We start from the raw sequence: 26,208 nt of genomic DNA, 5'->3' as shown, positions 1-26,208 counted from the left end.
GACATTGAATGCAGCACCTTCCAGCTCCTCCGTACCACAATTCATACCTGGTTGAAACCACTGTGCCAAACAATTAGATCTTCATGAATGATGAGTTCTTCTCCTTCAGGAGCCTCTGGGTGAATCCAACCAATTTTCGCTCTCTGGAAAGAGTTGTTTGGAAATATGACCATATTTATGATGTCAAAGCCGCCTCCCATTTCCCATTTGTCATTAAAGGAAATGGTTTCCCCAGCTGAGTTGTTAAATGAAATCTTGTGAAGAACGTGATAGAGCTAAGATAAAAGGAATACAAAAAAGAATGTGGCATGTAAACAAATTGGAGAGTTCATCTTATGTCAGGTAGTGCCTTCAAAAGTTGTTGGACTACAATTCTCATCAAGCATTCAGCTTGACTAAATGTCAGGGATTATGGGAATTCATCCTGCATTGCATATTCAGACTCCAGTGACTTCAACAACAACCACAACAACAATCTATAAAATACATTCAACCAATACAATGTCCAACTCCATATCCTCAGTGATTAATGCAGGAGAAAGCTGAATATAACATCACCTTGTACTCATTTGTTTATTGAAATAAAAATACTTCTTTCTAGGGACATTACCTGCCAAGGCTGAACATCTTGAAGATCAGTATTGAAACCTTTCTCATTGGCTCTCTGTTTGGATCGAGACAAGCCCATAACATGCAAAGAATGAGCCACGGCATAAACACCATTATAGATACTATAACTGTGGCCGGTCATGAGTTGCTCAAAGTGTGGCCCAGAAAGACTCTCCAGACTCTCCTCCCCAGTACATGTTTGGTGAACATCCATTGCCACATTGGGGTTAAGAAGTACACAGTCAAAGGCTTGCTCCCAAAAGTCCTTCAGAAAACCATCTATCTGGGGCCCATAAGGTTTTATGGTCTGAATAAATTCCCTAAACCCTGCAATCTCTTTGGAGTGGATTGTAAAGGAAATTGCACCTTGGAACATCTGAAGACCCCAGCCCTTTTGAATGCCAGTCAATATGAAATCTATCTGGGTTGTCGTAATCCACACCTTTCTGAGTGATGTGTTCTCCTTCATTCCAGTGTCTCGTAAAAATATAATAGTTCTCAGCCATGATATAGTCAATGATTCTCCATATATAATAAAGGTCGTCACTTTATTATTTGTGTATTGTATATAAACCTCTGTGGCTATATTACCAAGTTCCTCCAAGCTATCCCAGTGGGCTATTTGTGGTATTCTTTCTGTGAATGCTGAACAGATCGCATACTGGGAAAATAATGGCTCCAGCGTCTGTAAGAAATGTTCGCCACTGCTATTATCAACCGGAAGAAGCCCAACCCATGTCCATTTGAAATATTGGAGTAACCGGATAATCCCCATATACTGCTGAGTTTCATTTGGGACGAGGCGAAAAAAGGATGGCCCTTGAGTGATATTATTCTCATGTGGGGCAAATGAGCCATATGTGAGCTGAAAGAAAATGGACAGATATTGCAAGGAAAAGTTAGGAGTGACTATGTTCCTGATTATACAACTACTATATCTTGAAACCGTCTGGAAACCTAGAGTTACAGATAACACTTGAAGTCGAATTTCCCAAGGATATAGAATGTATTGCTATTATAACAAATTAATTATTTGATTTATTGGTTGCTTTGTTACGAAGGTAACTCAAAATGCGTTCCATTATATAAACAAACATGTTCATTAAAACCACCATAAAAGAAAAACAAAGATAAAAGGCAACATTGGGGGGGGTTAAAAAGAAGAAAGCATGATTAAAACATCCCACCCACTAATGGAAGCCACAGATAATTAAGAGCCAAAGGCATTGCATAAATAAATGTTAAATAACAATTGAAGAATAAATATAATACAATGGGTAAATTTAGAAGGATTTTTCTTTTTCTTTTGGTCAATCCCTGCTTTTGTCAACTCCCTCCTTTTGAACTACAAAATAAAGCTTAGCATAAGAAAGAAGAGCCTAAATCACTCTCACACAAATTTAAATATACAGAGAGAATTCCTACCTGCGGAACCTTATAGGAACCTATAATATCTGCCATGAGGTTAGAGGTATCAGAGCCAAGTCCGCCAATGATAGCCATGAGGTTTTTCTGTCTGTCACACTGGTAGTTGGGGACAAATCTATGTGATTTGAAGAGCACCTCCAAAGTGGTACGATAAGTCATCCTTGCATCGTAGTAGCTGTCATAGATGTGGAATCCAAGTGTGACATTAGGTAGGATCTTAGGATTCTCGTTGATTTCGTTCACAGCAAATGCCAAGGCAAGGATGTGTTGGTAGAATTTTGTCACCATTCTGCATATAGAGGTAGAATTCGGTCATCCCTTTCTATATTAAGGATGATTACTGCTGTCATGTCATATTGAATTTTGTGTTAGAGTGACATGGATTCTAACAAAAACATTTTGGTTCCACCAGGAAGGCAGCTGCAAAAACAGGGGGGTGGGGGAGGAATCCTTTGTCCAACTCAGTAATTTTCTCTTTGAATAAATACATTTGGTTATATTTTGTATTAGAGCAACTTATATTGTAATAAAAATATTATTCAGCTCATGTGAATGAGCTTGGGTTTCTTTCAGTGCCAAGCAAAAACTTTTAGAAATGGCTTGGGAGTTTTAAATGTACCGTATATCTTTCTCCTGTTGGTTTCAATGTATCTATATGGGAGTGGGGGCTGTCTGTGTGCTTGTAAATTTTGTTGGGTTATCCTATATAAAATAAAGTGACATATACCGATTCAATGAAGAAGAAGAAGAAGAAGAAGAAGAAGAAGAAGAAGAAGAAGAAGAAGAAAGTGATATTTATGGTGATTTGTGATGCAACACAATGATACTATTTTTGGTCTCTATTTCAATATCCAGAATACATTATGAGTTATGAAGGAGCAAGATCTGAAGTTGACAATTTCACAAACAAAATCAAGTAAAATGCCAAGGTGCTGAAAAGTTGAAAAATGACAAGAACATCATGCATATGAGATAGCACAAATCAAGTAATCTAACATACCTCTCTTTGTAAAATGATGCAGTGGAAGAACTACAATAAAATAGAGGAAAATGCAGAATCTGACCATGAATGAGAATTTTTTAGGTAAGGCAAACTAAACGCACTATTGGAGCTCTCTTATGAATGCAGCAATACAAGTGCAACTTTCAGTTAAGGAGTAAGTTGTTTTTCCTGCAGACAAGGTGTGCATCTGCCTACATGGAAATTTGGTCAAATTAAAGAAAAATGCAATCTCTTAACCCAAACCTCATGTCACATTACACAATGGAAAGAGGCATCACTGCAAAAAAAGAATAAAAGAATAACGCAATGGAAAAGAATTTGGATGTGATTGGGGCTGGCAACACCTACCCTTTTTTGGGGGGGGGGCATTCTGTCACTTAGAGAGATTTGTATGTGTGTGACCAGCTTCAAAACATGCAGAACAAAAGAAGCAATTCCTTACTCTGGAACATCAAACAGGTTCTGAGAAGGATGATCCTTGAAGACAAATTCATGAGGATGGTAAACTATCTGAGAAACAATTGCCCCAATGACAAGAGCTCCTGGCTGCAACCACTCATGTGGAACAGTGTGGGGGTCATATACAGGACACTCCAGAGTGTCTACTTTGGACACTATAGCAGTCAGCAAAGGTAGGAGCATCAGAATGCAAAGCATCCTGTCAGCAAAGCTTCTCTCTAGATTGAGACTCTGCTCTGTTCATCAGCAGACACTGCCAGATTTAACAGACTACATTGGTTGGTAGCTAATTCTCGCAGTACCTCTCTTAAGAGAAATAGATCGGTCATGCCCTTGAGATACAAATACATGCCTTGACTACTAGTAGATATTTTCAAAAGCCTTTGGGACTTGGGGCAGGTGAACAAAGAATAAGGGTTTCCATGATCCCAGTGGCCCATAATTGGTACTTTAGCATTTGGCTCCTGAGTGACATTCCTCACTCACTCACTCCATAGTCAATATGTTAGTTCATTTTCCAGATCTGCTAATAAGTCTCCACTGTTCCTTGTGGCACAAAGAACAGCAGGTGGCATGGAGATCCCCATAGGAATTGAATACCAGGAAGGAACAGTGTTCGACAGGGATACTCAAAAATGTTTAAGCTGTTATTCTTCAAGCGTAGGATAGTGGAGCTGGCTCCAGCGAGGCCTGAGAGAGCCCATTTTGGTGTTGAGCTAGGCTCCCAGAGAAGCTATACTTCTGGGAAGCTCCTTATGCCTCTCTCATAGATACTCAATAGTTAAGGCAGAAAGGAATAAGAGCCTTTAAAATGCTTATGCATCTCAATGCTTGCTCAGAATGGGGCGCAGAGCCTATCTCTGTTGCCCTGCTTCTCTTCTCTTCCTGCAGTTGAGGCAGGAAGCTCAGCCCAGGGACTTCCTGTGCTGTCCACCTGAAAAGTGCTGGAGCTGTCCTCCACACAATTCAGCTGAAAAAAAGCCCTGGTGCCTTCTATATTTTTGTCTAATTGACTCTGACAGTGTGTGCAATTGTGTGTTTCAATGTTGGGGTATCATGTACCAGGCTCCCCCCCCCCACCAGATCACAGTTCCATCACCTTTCCCCATGTGACGCCTCTGGCTCATGAGAAGACCATCTCCAGAGAACCTTCAGGAGCAGATTGCAAAAAGTTTGAGCTATGCTGCTAAGAAAGTTTAGTCTCCAGGAAATGCACCTAGTCAAATTCCTGAGAACAGGAAGCTGAACTTTATGTCTCTCAGAGAACCCTTGTTAACCAGGAACTCAGACATTCCTCTTGAAATCAGATGCCTAGAAATGTAATGGTGTCAGACTCCTACTGCCTGCCTGCCTGCCTGCCTCTGTATTGGGCTCAGCAAGTCCCTATGTTATTCCCCTTTGACACCTGGCAAAGAAAGGAAGATCAAACGCAAGCCACTATTTAAATTCATTCTAAATCTCCATAAGGTAACGTCACAGCAGAACAACATTACACAGTCGACATTGATTATTATTGTGATTCTCAGTGATATAAAAGAATCCTCCCTTGTTCCCAGAGTGCATGTTGCAATAACAGACAGTGATGCGTACACTTTTATTGATTCATAGCTGACTTTATTATTTGATTCCAAGTAGCTTTAAAGCCTCCACAATCTTTACTAAACATTAAGTATGCACTTGTGCAACTGCTATACAATCATAGGACTCAGCTACATTAGTAAAGAAACAGCAATTTGAATGCACTATGAACATGCAACACCAGATGGCACCAGAGAGCAAGAAATTATAAAACACTATTTTCCATAGAGAATTTTTTCTTTGGTTATAATGATCTAAATTGTGACTTATTTAAAGTGCCCCCCCCCAGTGTTTAAATCCACCCATAGACTTATATGTCACATTTTTAACATTGTTAAGCAACTGCACTTACTTCTACCACTACTACTATTTTAGTTCTTCAGTTCATGTACCACCCATTATCCAAAGATCACATCCATTTTGCAAAAGTCAGCTGCTGACAATACATAATGTACCTTTTCTGGGATCTTTCTTTCTTTCTTTCTTTCTTTCTTTCTTTCTTTCTTTCTTTTGGTAACTGTGGAAGCTGCATCAGATTTTCGGCTTCCAAAAAACATTTGCAAACTGGAACACTCACTTATGGGTTTGCGGCTTTCAGGAGCCGATTTGTTCGGGAGCCAAGCCATTCGACAACCAAGGTACCACTTGGTATGTGTTAATTTTAAATATTTACTGAAGCAGAAGGCCAATGGTATTATTCAGGTGAGGTTTTCACATTCATCAATTCTGTTACACTGTAACATCATGAAACATATCATGGACTCTTCAAAGTCCTAAGTGATTATGTGGCCTTTTTTTTTTTTTTTTTTCCAAGCAATGCTGCATATGAAAGCTTGAAGTAACAGGATCCTCCTTTGAGCAGTGACATTTTCTCTACCCAAGTCCTTCCTGGAGACCTGTGGCCACTTTTTCAACCCCCACACCTATCCAAAAGAATGTAGAGATCTCTCTCTACCACTGAGAAGATGTTAGGTATCCAGAAATTAATGTGTAGGGACAGGGCCATCTTAAGGCAACCAACAGGAAGCCTTTCCCCCACCCTAGGCTGAAGAGCCAGCTCTCTTTTATGGATGTGTGTGTGTGGCTTTTTAGCGGTGCTGGGCTTGATAGGAGCCTTGATGGGAGCCAGGAAAGCTGAAATTGGGTCACTGCACAGAAGCAGAAAGATGCCACATCAGAGCAAACTGCTGCACCTCATGACCAGCTAGGAGCTGGCTAATTCAAGACCATGCGACCAGACCACTGGCTGGAGTGTTGAATCACTCTGAGCATCTGTGGAGGAATCCAAGCAACCTTGATGTCACCTTCATCCTGGGAAAAACTGGCAGGTTATGGAGGAGTGCCCATCACCACTGGGAGGGCTGAAGAACTCGAGAGAGGGTGGGAAGTCTGTGTTGTGAGAAACACCCAGGTTTTCCAAAGGAGCCTCCACCAGAATGCTTCCCACCCATGTGATCTCTTCCAGCATCCAGATTTTATCTTCAAATATCTAAGGGGTTGTCAGTGACACATGGATGAAGCAAGCCTGTTTTCTCCTGCTCCAGAGGTTAAGAAGTCAACCAATAGATACATGTTAGAAGAAATGAGATACTGGCTAAACATCAGTAGGAGTTATTCAATAGTAGAATGGACTGCCTCGGAAGGTGGTGGACTCTCCTTCCTTTGTGGTTTTTAATTATTGGATCTGGTGTAATTTATGCCATCTTAATTTGCACTGGTCTGATTTATGCCAGTTTCTTGTGTACAGAATTGCTCCCTTCCACTTAGTATTTGTGAGGTGAGGTTAATACGCAGGGCGGGCAGTCCTATGCACAAGAAGGTGGGATAAAGTTATTCTAAGCTGAGACGAAGTATGCCTGATCTTTCTTTAAGCAGTATGACAGGTAAAAGGTAAAGGGACCTCTGACCATTAGGTCCAGTCGCGGACGACTCTGGGGTTGCAGTGCTCATTTCGCTTTACCTGCCGAGGGAGCCAACGTATAGCTTCCGGGTCATGTGGCCAGCACGACTAAGCCACTTCTGGCGAACCAGAACAGTGCAAGGAAATGCTGTTCACCTTCCCGCCAGAGTGGTACCTATTTATCTACTTGCACTTTGATGTGCTTTCGAACTGCTAGGTTGGCAGGAGCAGGGACTGAACAATGGAAGCTCACCCCGTCATGGGGACCCGAACCACGACCTCCCGATCAGCAAGCCCTAGGCTCTGTGGTTTAGACCACAGCGCCACCCGCGTCCAAAGTATGACAGGTTGTTTGGTGTAATTCTCCAAAAGGGGGAATTCTGGGGGTATGGTAAGGACAGGGCCAGGGTGGGGAGACCTTCACTGTAGCCTAAACCAGTTTTCCGAAGGCTAGTTTCCCCTCTGCCAGGCCGATGCAGAGCATCAAAAAGCTTTGGGTTTTGTGAAACTTTAAGCTGCCTTAATTTACACTGGCTTGCTTTATGCCAGCTTATTGTGTGTAGGAGTGGTTCCTATGAGTGCAATTTTATCACAATTGACCTGGGAGTATTCCTCATTGAATGCAATACTTCTGAATAGACATGGTTAGAGTCAAGTGAAGTGAATTGGTAGGTCCAGGAATTGTGTACTCATGGGGGTGGTAGATGGTTGAAGGAGTGCCCTGGATGGGAAACAGGGAAATGTCAGTCTCCCAGGCTGAGAGGTTGGGAGGAGAAAGGCAGAATTCCAGGTGAAAGCTGGAAGGGGCTGCTGCCTTCTGTGGGATGTGGGGACTGATAACTGCCTTTAGGAGAAAACGCCGTACTCTGTATTTTGCTGTAGTTTTAAATATCATTATCTTGTGGAAAAATTTAATAAAATATTATAATAAAAAATAAGGCGTGCAAAGAACTAAGATTTGCTATTGTGGGGAGTCACTTCAATGGCATGTGATGAAGAATAATTATCTCTCGGGAAACATTGAAATCACTATAATTTGTTCATCTGCCAAAAGCTCGAACAGTTTTTCCAAAAGACAATAAAAAATTTCTAACCAAGCAAGTTTAGAAGTGGTAATAAATAACTCCCTGTGCCATAGACCGCTGGGAGAAAGGGCAAGAGGCAGGTAGGGTCTGCCTCAACTTGAAATTATAATGTTGACAGTGTCTGCTATAGCTCAAAGCACTTGTTTCCCAGGGATACTGAAGGCTGAGTGAGGTACCAACCAATGTGGTTTGCTTAAGTCAAGCAGTTACTGAAAATGAGCAGAGAAGAGTCTGTGTTAAGGACAAGGCTTTGCTGACTGGATGGTTCTGTTTGTGTTCATGCTTCTGCTGCCTCACACAGTGTACAAAGTGGCTAGTATGGTGTGCCCCACAAATGAACCCGTCCCTGTTCCCCATGAGTGGCACCAGCCAGGAGGCCTCATCATTGGTGGAATTGCTTCTCAGATCATTTACCATTCTCTGGAAATTGACTTCGAAGAACCGCCTTCTCAGAAACTGTTTCAAGATCCAGAGTAGGGAATTGCAATTTTCTCCCACCCCTCTACACGTTTTGTCATTGGCAAGATCACAAAGAAATGTTTAAGTAGGACACACCCACACACCACACACAATTACAACAAATTTTCTCATGCTGATAAGTTTTTAGGGAAAGCAAAATAATTTAAATGAAGACTTGAAGGAATCTGCACAAGCAACTACAAAAATATATCTGTGAATAGTTTTGTTTTTGTTTGTTTCTTATTTTTTATAAATATTTTTTTTAAAAAAAGCCCAGTGATGAATGTGGTCAGGTATATTTTGAGGGTGTCAAATTCATTTTAAATACCTGATAATAGAAAAAAAAAAAAAAGCCCAGTCCCATTTTATTGATCAGCACACAATGTTCTTGAGGCTGGAGGTGATTCCTCTTCTTGTAAGACACTTCATTTAGGTTGTCATTTCTATTTTCTTTAGTTTTTTATTTCTACTTTTCAAATATATACATGTCATTAGTTTTACAATCAATTTAACATTTCAAGATTTGACTTCCACCCCCCCTTTCTGCAGTTCCTTAAATTTATTTTTAAAATATCTTTTGCATATCCAGGTTCATTTAACTTGCTCATTTAATTATCTACTGTAAATATATACGCGTATAAAACTGCAGGTTATTACAATAATCCTGCTAATGTTTATATCTGTTTACAATTTATCTGTAAATATTCAATAAACCATTTCCATTCTTTTATTTTTTAAAAAATTGGTATCTTGATTTCTTATTCTTCAGGTAAATTTCACCATTTGTGCATATTCCATAAGTCTTTGTATCCATTCTTCCTTTGCTGGGACTTCTGCTTTTTTCCACTTGGGGCAAGTAACATTCTTGCTGCTGCAGTAGCTTACATAAATAATTTTCTATACAATTTAGAAAGTTCTGACCCTATAATTCCCAAAAGAAATTGGTCAATTAGGTTGTAATTCCTGTGAAACTCAATTCCACATCTAGGTTTCCACATTTTTCTTTATTTATCCTGACAGTTGGCAGAACAAAGTCCTATGCAGAGCAGAAATAAAAGGATATGCTTATTATAATTGAAGTAAGAAACACAGAGAAATTTCTGGTATAGTGATATAACAACTTCAGGCATTGTAATAAACGCCTTCTCTTTGCAGAATGATAACGAAATTTTACCAGCACATCCTTTCTTTGGCATTTGCTGTGGATGAGATCAACAAGAACCCCACACTCTTGCCCAATGTCACACTTGGCTTCCACATCTATGACAGCTACTATGATGCAATGGCAACTTATCGTACCACCTTAGACCTCCTCTTCAAGTCACATAAATTTGTTCCCAATTACATATGTGACACAAGGAAAAATGTCATAGCTGTCATTGGTGGTCTTGGCTCTGATATTTCTTCCTTAATGGCAGACATTTTGGGTTTCTATAAGATTCCACAGGTAGGAATTCTCTCTGTCTCTGTCTGTCTGTCTGTCTATGCATGTGTGTTCTAAAGCTCTGTTTGGGGACTGTATAGCAAGATGAATTGAAGTGATTTATGGGCCATCACCCGTTAAAGCACAACAAACCAAGATTTTTCAGGGCTGTCATTCTGCACTATATTCTATATCTCTGCACTATATTCCTTATTTAATTCTAGGTTTAAGCCCTATTTAATCCTTATTTAATTCTAGATTTAAGCCCTAAAGATAGCCAAGAACAGGGATTTCCTGTTTAAGTTGCAAAAAAAGAGCTGGAAACATAGGCTCCATTATTTCCTGTAAATTAGCTGCCAGGTGTACAGTGCTAGCAGCAGCAGTAATGTTTTTGTTGCAAGTCTCTACAGCATACTGAGCAACACATTTAGGATGAGAACACACAACAACAACAAGGAAAAAAACAACAAGAAGAAGCAGATATGCACTTATTAAAGTGGGATGGAAGAAATATGAGAAGTATAAGTGATGCAAGTTCAAGAACAGAGAGAGGGAATGTAGAGAATGACAAAGTTGCAATTAGACTTGAAAGCAAAATAATGCCATTTGAGGCAAGTTATCAGAAGTGTCTTGGGCTTTCTGAAGGACTCGTAAGGAATCTTCTCTTTTGTAAAAATCTGCTCTGCTTCAATTAAAAACTTCCAGAGCATTTCAGAACTCTGCAGGCCTGTAAAAGCTAGACCACAAATAAAGCTGTAAAAGCTAGACCGCCAATATCCAACCAGTGTTACAAAATATACAAGCCAGAAAACATATCAACCAGCTTACCTCTTAACTTGTTTAAGGTAAGGAGGAGACAGCCCCCTGCTTCAACTGCTCCATATGAGTTTATAAAGCAAATCCCATTTCCTCCAATAGCACCTAGATCTATTTTTGTTTAATGTGGCATGCTAATCCAATGTGCAGGGTCTCCTGTATATGGAATTTCCATGCCATTTGGCTAAAAATAGGGGGAGAGAATTATAACCTTTTTTCCACTTCTACATTATAGTGGAAGGGCGAGCACAGACCTTCACATCAAACACAGTGGCTTGGAACAGATCAAAATGGAGAGAGCAACGGAAAACTCAGAAACATTGTTAATATTTATTTGTTTGTTTGTTTTAAGCACAGTTACAGATATTAGGAGATTTTGGAGCACACACACAGTTGTAGTAAATTACACTCTTCTGAGCCCGGCTTCGGCTGGAGAGGGCGGGATATAAATAAAATTTATTATTATTATTATTATTATTATTATTATTATTATTATTATTTTGTCATGCTGTGAGAAATTGCATGGTTCAGAAAGAGAGAATAATAGGAATGACTATTAATAAATCCCAGAAATTGGATCATATCCTGATAGCCAGGAAAAGAAAAATTCCAGCAGAAGCACTGTTCCCTTTACCTTCCAGCAGAACCACAAATTGCTTCAATAAATCTTTGTTGCATGAGCAAAAAAATGTACAAAAAACCATTCATTCTTCCTAACTTTTCTCCAGAAACAACTACAGGTGTGCACATATAAATTAGTTCTAGTTTTATTGCTGATTTTATATTTGGTTTTAACTTTTTGTTGTTGCTGTCGCTCTTTTTTAGCCTGTAAATCACTTCGAAACACTTCACTGTAAAAACTGATGAATAAATGTCATTGACGATGATGATGATATTTGATAATAATTTTCTTTTAGCTTACTTATGGCTCATTTCTCCACAAGGATATGCTTATCAGTCAGTTTCCCTCCCTTTATTGCATGGTTCCAAATGAAAGACTTCAATATATGGGGATTGTCCAGTTACTTCAGTATTTTGGATGGACATGGGTAGGACTTATTCCTGTGGATAACAACAGTGGGGAACTTTTCTTACAGACCCTGGAGCCTTTGCTTTCCCAGCACGAAATCTGTTCAGCCTTCACACAAAGAATCCCACAAATTTCTCATTTTGATAACTTGGATAAACTAACTGATATACTCGCAAATCTTCATCTACGTTTCGCAGATAATAACGTGACTGCACTTCTTGTTTATGGAGAATCATTAACGATTTCATGGCTCAAAACTATTATTCTTTTTCATGTATTTAGAAAAACAGAAAATGCATCATTTAGCAAGGTGTGGATTACGACAACCCAGATTGATTTCATATTAACAGGCTTTCAAAGGGGGTGGGGACTCCAGCAGTTTCATGGTGCCATTTCCTTTGCAATTCACTCAAAAGAGCTTTTGGGATTCCAAGAATTTCTTCAGCACATAAGACCCTATGGGATGCAAAAAGATGCTTTTCTCAATGACTTTTGGGAGCAAGCATTTAACTGTGAACTTCAAGATCCCAGTGAGGCAATGGAGGTTGATAGGGCATGTACTGGGGAGGAAAAGATGGAGAATCTTCCTGCACCCTATTATGAAGTGCCCATGACTGGCCAAAGCTATAGTATCTACAATGGGGTTTATGCTGTGGCTCATGCATTGCATGCAATGGTCTCTTCTCAATCCTGCCAAAGAGGGTTCATTTCAAGGGTTAACCAACTGGTTCTTCAAGATCTGCAGCCTTGGCAGGTAATGTCTCCACATTAGATTTTTTTTATTATCAGTGAGCAGATCAGTATGAATTGAGAAAAATCCACTCCATTTCTACTCCATTAAAAATTGATGAGATGGGATTGTATATATTATGCATGGAACTGATTTACTGGCTTACATTTCCCCCCAATAACTGTAGCCTGAAAATACAATGCATTATATATCCCCCTATTACCTAACTCTTGGTCATTCAGAGTGGGGCTGGTGACACAGGTAGACAACAATCTGGAGGACAACAAATTTGCTATGCCTGCCTTAAACCATAATAGTCGGTAAAAAATGAATTCTCTCATTTGTTTCAAACCCCCCCCCCATTTGTTTCCCTCCTTTCAAGTGCCTTCATTTCTTTCTCTCTTTCAATTAGCTCCATCCTTTTCTTCAAGGCAATTCCTTTAACAATTCAGCTGGAGAAACTGTGTCCTTTAATGATAAGCGGGAAACAGAAGGTGGATTTGACATCATGAATATTATAACATTTCCAAATGAGTCCTACCAGAAAGTGAAAGTTGGTAGGATGGATCCCAATGCACCTGAAGGAAGAGAATTAATCATTAATCAATATATAATTGTGTGGTACGAAGATTTAAACAAGGTATGGATTCTGCTATGGCCAGATTAAGGAGAAACTATCTCAATTGGCACAGCAGCATTCTAAAGTGAGGGTTGCCACATTACTTGTTTAGCAGGGATTTTTGTGTATTCTAGGTATTGTAGCTGGTGCCCATCTGCACCATTGTCACTCCTGATGCTAAGATTCCTCTAGCTCTTGTGCCACTCAGGAGACAGTGCAAAAGGTCTTAAAACATTGGCAGTCCATATCGCTTCTCCACAGAAAACTGAAATGAATCTATCCATGTATCCATCAATGTACTGTACTTTTCCAATTGTAATTCCTTTCATGTCTATGGATAGACTCTCCCCCTTTCCGTGTGCAATGACCACTGCCAGCCTGGTAGTCAGAAGAAAAGGAAGGAAGCAGAAAAGTTTTGCTGCTACGATTGCATTCCTTGTGCAGAAGGGAAGATTTCGAACAAGAAGGGTAATACACTTTCTTTTTTCAACAGTGCAAATATTTATTCCTTTGATTTGAATATTATCATCTAGGTACAGTGGTGTCTCGCATGACGAAAAGAATCCGTTCTGCGATTCTCTTCGTCTAGCGTTTTTTCCGTCTTGCGAAGCAAGCCCATTGACAGCTTAGCGGATTAGCGCTATTAGCGCTCTAGCGGCTTTTAGCGATCAGCTGAGAAGCGGGAACTCACAAGATTTTTTCGTCTTGTGAAGCAACCCCATAGAGAAATTCGTTTAGTGAAGCGCCTCCAAAACGGAAAACCCTTTCGTCTAGCGGGTTTTCTGTCTTGCGAGGCGTTCGTCTTGCGGGGCACCACTGTAGTAAGTTATTAAGGGTAGACATGGATAATTACTTTTGAGGCAATAGGTAAAATGAATGAATGATACTCATTCATGCATTGCTATAAGAATCAATGAATAGGAGAGTGAATGGATATCAAATATTGTATACAAATCCATTATTTCATTTCTACTTTCCAATACAGTGGTGCCTCGCATGACGAAAAGAATCCATACCGCGATTCTCTTCGTCTAGCGGTTTTTTCGTCTTGCGAAGCAAGCCCATTGACAGCTTAGCGGATTAGCGCTATTAGCGGTCTAGCGGCTTTTAGCGATCAGCTGTTAAGCAGCTTAGCGCTTAGGAAAAGGGTGAAAAAAGTGAAAAAACCCCGCGGGAACTCGCAAGATTTTTTCGTCTTGCAAAGCAACCCCATAGAGAAATTTGTTTAGTGAAGCGCCTCCAAAATGGAAAACCCTTTTGTCTAGCGGGTTTTCCGTCTTGTGAGGCGTTTGTCTTGTGGGGCACCACTGTAAACGCAAACACATGCAGCAGACCATTGCCTTGCTATCCCACTTAAATTAATAGAAACACTTATATGAGGCACACATTATAATATTGCCTCCAAACTAGACCTCCAATATGTCTAATATGTGTCCAGTCTAATGCCCAGTGTCAGGATTGCAGGAAGACTTCAAGTGCTACTGTAGTAGCTAATTTAATAAGACAAAAGTTAAAAAACAGGATATTTGCATCTGGATCTCTATTTGAAATGAATGGGAAAGTTAGCCATATGAGGGATAAACTTCTGATGGTCAATTCCCTTCATGGTTACAGATAACCTGTACATTCCATGTGAAAGCATGAATGTTATAAGCAAATCATTTAATACATAATCATGCTATCTTGCATGCCTGCTTGCAGTGGCATAAAAATATTCCTTCATGACTATAGAGCACGAGAAGGTGAAATCTACTGAAAAAAATACAGCAGAACTAAAACAGGTGATAAAAATATAGATTGTGATGATAGTAATCTTAACTGAATGGTTTTTTTAAAAGAAATAACAATTATTTCATAATTAATTGCAAAAATATGTATGTCCACCCTCTTGCATTCCCCCAGCGTGGTGTACAGCAACATTAAAACATTTAAAAACAATACAAAACAATTATTAAAGGTAAAGGTAAAGGTAACCCTGACCATTAGGTCCAGTCGTGGACGACTCTGGGGTTGCGGCACTCATCTCTCTCTGTAGGTGGGAGGGCCAGCAGTTGTCCACAGACAGTTTCCAGGTCATGTGGCCAGCATGACTAAGGCGCTTCTGGCGAACCACAGCAGCACACAAAAATGCCATTTACCTTCCCGCCAGAGCGGTACCTATTTATCTACTTGCAGGTGATTGCCTATTCATGGACATTCTAAACAACTGCATAGCCCCATTGGAATAAAGGGAATTCTAAGCTGTCTTGCTTAATGGGACCTCACTGAATGCCCAACATCTGGTTGAGGCCAGTCAAGCCTCTATAACATACTGGGGAAATGAAGAGTGGAAATATTACATATGCATATTACATTATTCCTGCATTGTAGGGGGGTTGGGCAAGATTTGACTCAGGGTCCCTTCCAACTCTACAATTTTGTGATCCAAAGAAACAATATAATCTCAATATGGGAGGTGGAGAAGAGAACAGTGTGTAGTTTAACATGTGACTTGGCACTAAAAGGTGGTTTCTTTCTATTCTTCAGATGTGGCTGACTGCTTCCAGTGCCCAGAAGATGAATTTCCAAACAAGGACAGAACTGAATGCATCACTAAAGTTATAAGTTTTCTGTCTTTTGATGAACCCTTAGGGATCACCTTGACCTCAGTTGCTCTCTTTTTTTGCCTGATCACAGCCATAGTGCTAGGAATTTTTATTAGGCACAAAGACACACCCATTGTCAAGGCCAATAACAGGGACCTCACTTACGCGCTCCTGGTCTCCCTCCTGCTCTGCTTCAACTCTTCTTTACTGTTCCTCGGACAACCAGGGAAGGTCTCCTGCCTCCTCCGACAACCCACTTTTGGCACCATCTTCTCAGTGGCTGTTTCATGTGTGCTGGCAAAAACCATCACCGTAGTTCTAGCTTTCATGGCCACCAAACCTGGGTCCAGCATGAGGAAATGGGTGGGGAAAGTTCTATCCAATTCTATTGTCCTTTGTTTTGCTCTTATTCAAGCATGTATTTGTATTGTGTGGTTAGCAACCTCTCCCCCATTCCCTGATTTCGACCTTCACTCAGCAACTGAAGAAATCATTCTGCAATGTAATGAAGGGTCAGTTGCCATGTTTTACTGTGTCCTTGGTTACATGGGCCTCTTGGCCATTGCCAGCTTCACTGTGGCATTCCTAGCCCGCAAGTTACCGGATAGTTTTAATGAAGCAAAGTTCATTACATTCAGCATGTTGGCCTTCTGCAGTGTGTGGGTGTCCTTTGTTCCAACTTATATGAGCACAAAAGGAAAAAACATGGTGGCTGTGGAGATCTTCTCTATCTTGGCCTCTAGCGCTGGGTTATTGGGTTGCATCTTCTCCCCTAAATGTTACATTATTGTGCTGAAGCCTGAATTGAACAACAGGGAGCAAATAGTAAGGAGAAAGATGTAAAGAATCTGTCTGGCTTTTCTATTGATACATTGCTGCCTCTGTAGTAAAAAGGTTTCATCAGCAAATGGGCTACTGTAACATAAATTACATAGGAGACAAGTCCTAGGGACTGAGGTCCCTTCAGTACCCCCATTAAATATTTGAGGGGGGCAGGGCCCCCCAAAGGAAATGGGCATTGCCATTCTAATGTTGTGTGCATGTCAGTTCTTGTGATCAATTATGTGGGATGGTGCTAATCTCTCCCCGAATATTTTATTCAAGTTGATACCCCCTTGTTAATTAGCTCTTCAGCATTGTATCTGTTTCACAGTTTAAATATTTATCTATATCACATCCTTCAAGTGTCTATGAAGCTCTCAGCTTGGCTAAGAAGAATTAAAATGAAGGATAAAGTACAATAAAATAAAATAAAACTACCTGAATTTTTTTTTTTTTTTTGGTGAAATTTGTATACTGCCCTTCATCCATAGATCGCAGAGTGATTCACAACATAACAATGCAAGATAATAAAAAGGTAAAGGTAAAGGTACCCCTGCCCGTACGGGCCAGTCTTGGCAGACTCTGGGGTTGTGCGCCCATCTCACTCAAGAGGCCGGGGGCCAGCGCTGTCCGGAGACACTTCCGGGTCACGTGGCCAGCGTGACAAAGCTGCATCTAGCGAGCCAGCGCAGCACACGGAAACGCCGTTTACCTTCCCGCCAGTAAGCGGTCCCTATTTATCTACTTGCACCCAGGGGTGCTTTCGAACTGCTAGGTTGGCAGGCGCTGGACCGAGCAACGGGAGCGCACCCCGCCGCGGGGATTCGAACTGCCGACCTTTCGATCGGCAAGCCCTAGGCACTGAGGCTTTTACCCACAGCGCCACCCGTGTCCCTAATAAACAAGATAATAAACACACAAGATAATAAACACACACACAAAATATATAACAATAACAAACCAATAACCCACCATCCCACCCCCACCCCAAAACACATTAAAAGACATTAAAAACATATTGGATGTTAATCAGCCAAAGGCCTAGTTGAAGAGAAACATTTGTGCCCAGCACGTAAGGTGCATAATGAAAATGCCAGCAAAATGTTCCTGGGGAGAGTATTCAGCAAGTGAAGAGCCACTGCAGAAAAACACTATTCTTGTGTTGCCACTCTCTGGTCCTCATGTGGAGGAGGCATATGAAGAAGGGCCTCAGATGATGAATACAAGGTCCAGGAAGGTTCGTATGTGGAGAGGTGATCCTTGAAGTATTGCAGTCCTGAGCCAAATTCTGCACCAGTTGCAGCCCTACATATAACATCTTGCACTAATCTAACCTAGTAGATACCAGAGCGCAGACAACAGGTTAGGCTACCCCTGTCCAGATATGGGTACAGCTCAGCCACCAGTTGATGATGGAAGGCACTCCATGCCACCTAGAACTAAAGCAACAGGAAAGGATCCAGAACTATCCTCAAGCTGTGTTCCTGCTCCTTCAGAGGGAATGTCACTCTCTCAAGAGCAGGCAACCTCCCATCCATCCAGTCTTGGGAAGTGCCCACTAGCACTACCTCCTTCTTATAAGGACTGAGCTTCAGGTTGTTGGTTCTCATCCAGTCCATTACCAAGGCAAGACAGAGGTCCAGCACATCCACTGCTACACCTGCAGATGTAAACGAGAAGTTGAGTTTGCCAAAGTCCATTCTGTGATTTCAGAGGTTGACATTCTTTAGAGTTATCAGTAAAGTATTTTATAAAATGATGCCATATTTCAACAAAATTGTCCATAATATTGGTATTATGGAATGCATGTAATCTCCCCGTTATTTTTTTCTGATAGACCATACATGCTGTTTCCAATCAGAGATACAGATATTTTCCTACGCTTTCCAATTCTGTGCCACTAATTGGTGTGCTGTACCGGGAAAAAAATGATATGCACCTCCTCTGAAAAGCCAAGCAATCATTTCTCCAGACACTTCCAAGAACAAGTTCTCTCTCCAGCTGAACTCCCTGACAGCTGCCGACACTGCTGTGTATATCTGTGCCTGAGAACCACACTGTGAGACAATGTCAATTGGGGATATGTACAAAAAGAGGAAATTCAATCCGAACACAAATCTCTGGCTCTACTCTGTGCCACCTCCAACACAGAGGAATTTATACCCATCATGCAAAGAGAGAAAGCAGATATCTTTAACGTTCAGGCCTATTCAGCATGAATGAATGAAACCTTATATGGCCTGCAATCAGTTTGATACTTTAATACTGTCCTTCTCTACATCCACTGGTGGAGGAAAGTGGGGGCGGGAGAGCTCACCAACCCTGGCACCATCGGGGAGGGGGGGGTATCATCGCAGCCCCCCCCCTGGACACGCGCCACTCACACCCCCACCGCTCCAGGCGCCATGCCCCCGTGGGCAGCGTACCACTCCCCGGGACGCATGCCATGCCCCCGCAGCAATACACCACACCCCCAGGACGCACGTCAGCCACACTCCCACCTGCCTTCTGCCCCCAGTGTCAGAGCATGCAGCTTCACCACTGTATACATCAGCAGCTTAATGCAAAGCCAATACTTTTTTCACTTTCTCTCAAAACTCTCAAAACCTTTCACCTCACATAGCCTTCCCACTATGCCAGTATTCATTGCACTGGCTGCTTCCTCCTTTGGTGTGTTGGGATTTATAGTCTATTGCGCCACAAGAACTGTATCCCAGATGATAACCAGCGGCTTCTGTTTCTATTTATATTATTTCTTCTCCACCCCCCCTCCAATTCCAGATGTACTTTCCCAGATAGTTCTGACTCAGTCATCAGAACCAGTAATGAAAAAACCTGGAGAATTCCATAAATGAACCTGTAGCACCTCTGGGTTTGAGATTTACAGCAACACTATGTGGCAGGTCAGACAGGAACCTGGTGAAGGTCTGGAATTCATTATTCAGCATAATAATGTTCAGAGCAAATATGACACCACTGTAGTCTGAGGGCGATTCACAGCCTCAAAAAGCAGCCCCAACTTCTATCTGCAGATGAACAAAATGGAAGAAGGAAATACAGCCATGTATTACTGTGCAAGAAACACAGTGAGAGAGATCTGAATAGACCTCAGGAAAAAAACCTTATCACTAAATTAGATTTAGCAAAGACCTACCAGAGGGGGCAGAAGAGAACCACAAATGAGACAAGCAGATATAACAAGGAAGGATATTATAGAAGAGCTATTAAGAACAGCTGCTATTCTTTGGCCCATTCCAACATGATGTGTAGCTCCAGGGTCATTCTGATCACTATGAATTCTCTGACAAACTCATTTTAGGGGAAATGAATACAAAATGCCAATTGTTCAAATGTGAAATCTTGTGCAGTTGATTATTATTATTATTATTATCATTGGAAAGAGCATAGAATGTTCTTCTGACAGTGAGACATACTGGAAATATTATGATTTGTCTATCCTGAATTCCAGGAGCTCGGATGCACTTAGGTGATGGAATTTGAAGAAAGTATCAGGAAATTTCAGAAGGGATTTCATGTTCCTGTGAAAGTTCTGGCTGTGTTCAACTTTACTGGCTGAAACACAAGCTGGATAGAAGAGCCTTAGCCTAGAATAGAACTTGAACTGCAATCCTAGAAAGTGATATTATAAAGCCTGTTTTATGTGAAACCCTGAAAGGTAATTGAATGGACTTTTCTTTTTGAAGTAAAAACAGAGTTCACATTAAAATGTAGCTTAGAAAATGGTTCAGAATGTAAGGCAGATATCCAGATCATGATTTCTTGAAAGTTATGTTCTTCATAATCTATAATACTGACTTTACAGTAAAAATGTGTGTTTACATATTGAAAACATGCTTGGAAGGTAAAGCAGGCCAACCCTGACATGTGCCCAGTTTACCACAGTCTCTTTATATAACATAACTTACTATTGGAAGAACACATGCAAATCACTCAAGAAGGCTGGAGGCAGTCTTGAGGAACCCTCTGTCCCCTCAATATAAACTCCTGACTTTTTTCCAAGCCCAAACCCTCCTTTTTCCTGCCTCACTAGGACAGTTCTTTGTTAACACCATGAGGTTTCTGCTGTTGTTTTCTTTGGCGGCCTTTCAAAAATGTAAGTGTATATTCTATGGGAAGTTCAAAAATATAGGTTTATTTCATGCAGTGATTAGATGATGTTCAGTAGATGATGCTCAATTCATTATAGTTATTTCTTTCAAGGGGTCCTTTCCGATGTTCAGCTCGTATCTTCTGGTCCAGGAACAGTGGAGCCTGGAGAGAACCTTCGTCTGTTCTGTAAAGTTACTGGTGTCTCCATCACTGATTCAAATTCTGTTTGGAACTGGATCCATCAGCCTTCTGGCAAAGTTCTGGAGTGGATTGCAAGAATATTCTCCCATGATGGGGGGGGAAATGGTTTGCTGCTTCTCTTCAGAGTCGTGTGACCATTTCTTCAGACAACTCCAAGAATGAGTTTTCCCTCCAACTGAACTCCCTGACAGCTGCTGACACCGCTGTGTATTTCTGTGCCCAAGAACCACACAGTGAGACAAGGCCGATTGGGCATTTGTACAAAAAAGAGGAAATTCAGTCTGAACACAAGTTTCTGTCTCTACTCCGTGCCACCTCCAACACAGAGAAATTTATACCCATCTTGCAAAGAGAGAAAGCAGATGTATTTAACATTCAGGCCTATTTAGGATGAATGAATGAAACCTTATCTTGGCTGCAATCAGTTTGGTATATTAATACTGTCCTCCTCTACATCAGCAGATTTATCCAAAGCTAATACTTTTTTCCCTTCCTACCTCAACTCTCAAAACTCTCAAAATCTTCACCTCACACAGCCTTCCAGGCTTCCAGGGATTTCATCTTCCTGTGAAAGTTCTGGCTGTGTTCAACTGTACCAGCTAAAACACAGGCAGGATACAAGAGCCTTATCCTTCAATTCATTCAGAGTAGACTGAAATCCTGGAAAATGATATTATAAAGCCTGTATTATGTGAAACACTGAAACTTTATTGGTTGCACTTTTCTTTTTGAAGTAAACAGAGTTCACATTAAAATGTAGAAAATGGTTCAGAATGTAAGGTAGCTATCCAGATCATGATTTCTTGAAAGTTATGCTCAGTGTTGTTGTTGTTTTTTCTGGGGGCAGGGGTGCAAGAAGACACATACCTCTAAACATTTTTTTGAATCTTTGTACTTTTGTCCATTTATTGTATTTATTTTTCCAGATTTGAACTATAAAATTGTGATTTTCATGAGTCAAAATGAGAGTTACCCTAAACTTTTTTAAAAGAAAAAATCACTGGTTATGCTTCCCATAATCTATAATACTGACTTAACAGTAAACATCTTAGCTTATATATTGAAAACACACTTTGAAGGCAAAGCAGGTCAACCCTGACTTCAGCCCAGTTTCCCACAGTCTCTTTATATATCATAGCTCACCATTGCAAGGACACATGCAAATCACCCAGGAAGGTTGGAGGTAGTCTTGAGGAACCTTCTGCCCCCTCAATATAAATTCCTAACTTTCTTCCAGGTCCAGATCCTCCTTTTTTCTGCCTCACTAAGACACTTCTTTGTTAAAACCATGAAGTTCCTGCTGTTCTTGTTTTCTTTGGTGGCCTTTCAAAAATGTAAGTGTATATTCTATGGGAAGATCAAAAAGATAGGTTTATTTCATGCAGTGATTAGATGATGTTCATTAGATGATGCTCAATTCAATTCATTAGAGTTCTCTCTTTTCAAGGGGTCCTTTCTGCTGTTCAGCTTGTATCTTCTGGGCCAAGAACAGTGAGACCTGGAGAGAACCTCAGTCTGCTCTGTAAAGTTACTGGTGTCTCCATCACTGATTCAAGCTATGTTTGGAACTGGGTCCGTCAGCCTGCTGGCAAAGGTCTAGAGTGGGTTGCAAGAATATTCCCCTATGATGGGAGAAAATGGTTTGCTGCTTCTCTTCAGAGCCGTGTGACCATTTCTTCAGACAACTCCAAGAACGAGTTCTCCCTCCAACTGAACTCCCTGACAGCTGCAGACTCAGCTGTGTATTTCTGTGCCCGAGAAGACACAGTGACACACGGCAATTGGGACTCTGAACAAAAAGAAGAAACTGACTCTGAATGCAGAAAGTTGGTTCTATTCAATCACAGTGCATAAATTACTTTGCAAACACAATGCAAAAGAATTCAATGATAAAAAATGAAGCACAGAGTCATTTTTTAGGTAAAGGTTCTCATGTTCTTTTCTGTATTTAGGCAAGTAATCATGATGGTGCACTTGATTCCCGTGTCAGTCTATTCCAGCTCTATGGTTCTGTGCATCCAACCAAATATCTTGGTTTTGCTTCCTCAGCAAAGTGGCACTTGCAAACCAGGCAAGGACAAGGACACACATATCCAGCCCCTCTCAGTTGTGATGGTTGTGTAGATGTATCTGCAGTTTCTTAAGTGTGCAAGAAGTATTGATGGGAAAACTACCATTCTCAATACCATGCCTCTTCTTAGATTTGAAGAGGGGTAGATGACTTTAGCACTTAGCAAGATCTACGGATTCCAAGTAACATCAATCTCATTGCTCTTTTCCAGAACTCAGTTCATCCCTTCTTACCGCAGAAAGATCTCTTGGTAAAGCCAGGCCTCAGAAACTCCTGCTGTTACTGCTTCTCCTCAAAGGACGGCAGCAGAGTATAAAGAGAATACATTTGACCATTAGCCAGGAGGGAAATGAAACCGACATCTGAAAGTATTAGTTTGTGGTTTCAAATGTAAAGCTGACTAATTCTACAACCGTTTACCCCCAAACCAGTGTTGTGTAATCTCTCAGGAGTTTGACCTCCCCAAGAGATTTCCCTATGATTTATTCTTGAAACCTGACACAGCCAGACTCCTCACTTTCCGGCCTAAGGAGTGAACAAAAAAATGCTCAGCTTGCTTTGACTTAGGTGTACATGCTTGTTTATTAATTACACAGCCAGACTGTGTTCAGTGGAAAAAACCTAGTGGGATCCAAGCAGATTCTGCACATGGAACCCGAGTAAATGTCTTGTCATTCTATATGGTCAAGTTACCATAATGGAAGGAATGTGCATTGAGAGAGCCTGCAAATTAGCAGAAAGAACTCAGAAATTAAGAATTGAACAAGGAATATACCCCCATGATGGGAGAAAATGGTTTGCTACTTCTCTTCAGATCCATGTAACCATTTCTACAGACAACTCCAAGAATGAGTTCTCCCTCCAGCTGAACTCCCTGAAAGCTGCTGACAGTGCTGTGTATTTCTGTGCTCGGGATAACACAGTGAGAGACGGCAACTGGGACTGTGAACAAAAAGAAGAAACTCAGCACACACAAACACAATATATTTGTCAACCATAGGATAAGGTTAACTAGACTCCCTCCCCACTTATTCCTGATGCAGATCTTTATTCCTCACTTGTTCCCAGTGTCAAAACAAAAAATTCCTTCCAGTAGCACTTTAAAGACCAACTAAGTTAGTTCTAGGTATGAGCTTTCGTGTGCATGCACACTTCTTCAGATACCACTTCTTCAGATGCACACGAAAGCTCATACCTGGAACTAACTTAGTTGGTCTTTAAGGTGCTACTAGAAGGAATTTTTTGTTTTGACTATGGCAAACCAACACGGCTACCTATCTGTAACTTGTTCCCAGTGCATATATTTATCTCCTCCACCAGTTCTGGGCAAAACAGTTTAAGAGGGATGTTGGTAAGATAGAATGTGTGCACAGGAAGGTGAACAAAATGATAACATAAATCTTGCCACTTTCCAAAATTTATTTATTTATTGGATGTGTTTGTTTGTTTTTGTAAATCTATCAAAGAATAAAATAAAAATGGGATTAAGGGGCCTTCTCATGACAGTAGAGGGTGGGTCTTCTGTGTGGTGTCCCTGGCTGTTCTTCTGATAGGAAATGCATGGCATAGGAGAGAATAAAAAGGGGGTCAAGGAGGGTCAGTTGTGGGGGGTGGGGAGTGATGAATGTCCTTATTTTCATCTGAGGAATCTTGGAAGTTATGCAATCATATACTCTGGGCTTTCAGGAGCTTCACCCTCTCTCTCTATTTATGCAGTCGCAACAGGCAGGATAAAGAGGAGGGATTTGGAGCCACCCCTATTTCTGCTTAGTCACGTTTGTAGTACAGAACCTTTGCAGACATGCCTGAACAAATGCCCTGAGCAGTGATGTACCAAAGAGCAAGTGCTGGGGAGGGGAAACCATCTGTCTGTCCAGGCATTCTCAATGACAAATAAGGAAGACCTGGAAAAGCCCGCACCATTCTGCTTTTAGAGCCCATTTATATTCCATCTGTCATTGGAGGAGGGGCTCATGTAAATATGGGGGCAGGCAGAATTCCTCTTCAAAAGGAAACTCACCACATTAAAGACCCTGACCTTTTCTCCATTTCAAAAGATCATCTTTCCTCAATAGGCTACCTATACAAATTATGAAGTTCATTCTGTTCTTGTTTTCTTTTGCTGCTGTTCCAGGATGTAAGCATACCTTCTGCGGAGGATTAAGATATCTCTGTTTACTTAATGTATGAATTAGATAGTGTCTGATGCTCATTGCAATCTTCTCTCTTTCCCAAGGGGCCTTTTCGGACATTCAGCTTGCACCTTCTGGACCAGGAACAGTGAGACCGGAAGAGAATCTGAGCTTAGTCTGTAAAGTGACAAGTTTCTCTATTTCTACTTCTGGTTACGCTTGGGACTGGATCCGTCAGCCTCCTGGGAAAGTTTTAGAATGGATTGCAGCAATAAATCACAACTCAGGGGGAAAATGGTATGCCCCTTCTCTGCAAAGCCGAGCAACCATTTCTTCAGATGCCTCCAAGAACGAGTTCTCTCTCCAGCTGAACTCCCTGACAGCTGCCGACTCCGCTGTGTATTTCTGTGCCCGAAGCACACAGTGAAAGAAGACCAATGAGGGATGTGTACCAAAAGAGGAAAGTGATTTTGAACACACATTTCTGTCTCTACTCCATAAACATAAAGATGTTATATTGCAAAGAGAGGAAGCTGATCTCTTGAGCATTGAGTTCCATTCAGCCTAACCTCCTGATTAATCAGTCTTCATGGCAACCTGGGTGATATATATGAAGATAGATGTATCTCAGGAATTCTCAAACATTATATATGTTTAGACATTCTATTGGGCTTATGACATTGATGAGGAGGATTAACCATAGAAAACATGTTTTGCAAGCAGAATGTACCCTCCTCATTCTGCAGGACCTCCAATGAAAGGGGGAACCAATTTCCTGTTACTGTAGCTTACTTTCCATGAACGTGCTTGACAGACTACTATCCCGACACCCCCAATTTCTTTTTGTTTGTCCCTCTATCTAGTGAATGCCCCCATTTTAATGTTTGTTTCAATTTGATATATTGTACCAAGGTGATGCCTCACTACTGATCTAGCGGAGCTTTCCGTCCTCATTCTCCATGTCCAGTAAAAGATTCATTTAAAAAGAGATGTAAAAAAGCTCCAGCTGAGACTCAGGAGAACCATTGCCTGTCGCAATCCAGTGGGTCTACTCTGAGTATTTCTAACATCATACACAATGACCATAAATCTATTGCATACTTACATCTTTATATAAGAGGAAACAATTGCCTATCACTGCAGCCGAC

At 41.0% G+C, this 26,208-nt stretch overlaps 2 protein-coding genes across 2 annotated transcripts in view; one reads left to right on the top strand and one right to left on the bottom strand.

Annotated features, from left to right (window-relative positions):
* Positions 1-26,208, bottom strand: part of LOC309326595 (vomeronasal type-2 receptor 26-like) — a 406,890-nt gene that overhangs the window by 262,920 nt on the left and 117,762 nt on the right. The gene's annotated exons all lie outside the window — the stretch shown is intronic.
* On the top strand, positions 6,930-16,567 carry LOC309328371 (vomeronasal type-2 receptor 26-like; the record flags this gene model as incomplete). The annotated part of the gene is made up of 6 exons (XM_081838367.1): positions 6,930-6,960; positions 8,364-8,535; positions 9,677-9,968; positions 12,933-13,160; positions 13,481-13,607; positions 15,666-16,567. The coding sequence occupies 6 exons, from the start codon at positions 6,930-6,932 to the stop codon at positions 16,565-16,567; spliced, it is 1,752 nt and encodes a 583-aa protein (XP_081694493.1).

The sequence above is a fragment of the Podarcis erhardii genome (genome assembly GCF_964252035.2).
Source record: "Podarcis erhardii genome assembly, chromosome: 13".
Lineage (NCBI taxonomy): Eukaryota > Metazoa > Chordata > Lepidosauria > Squamata > Lacertidae > Podarcis > Podarcis erhardii.
The sequence above is the reverse complement of the archived record's forward strand: the minus strand, read 5'-3'. Positions and strand labels throughout refer to the sequence as shown.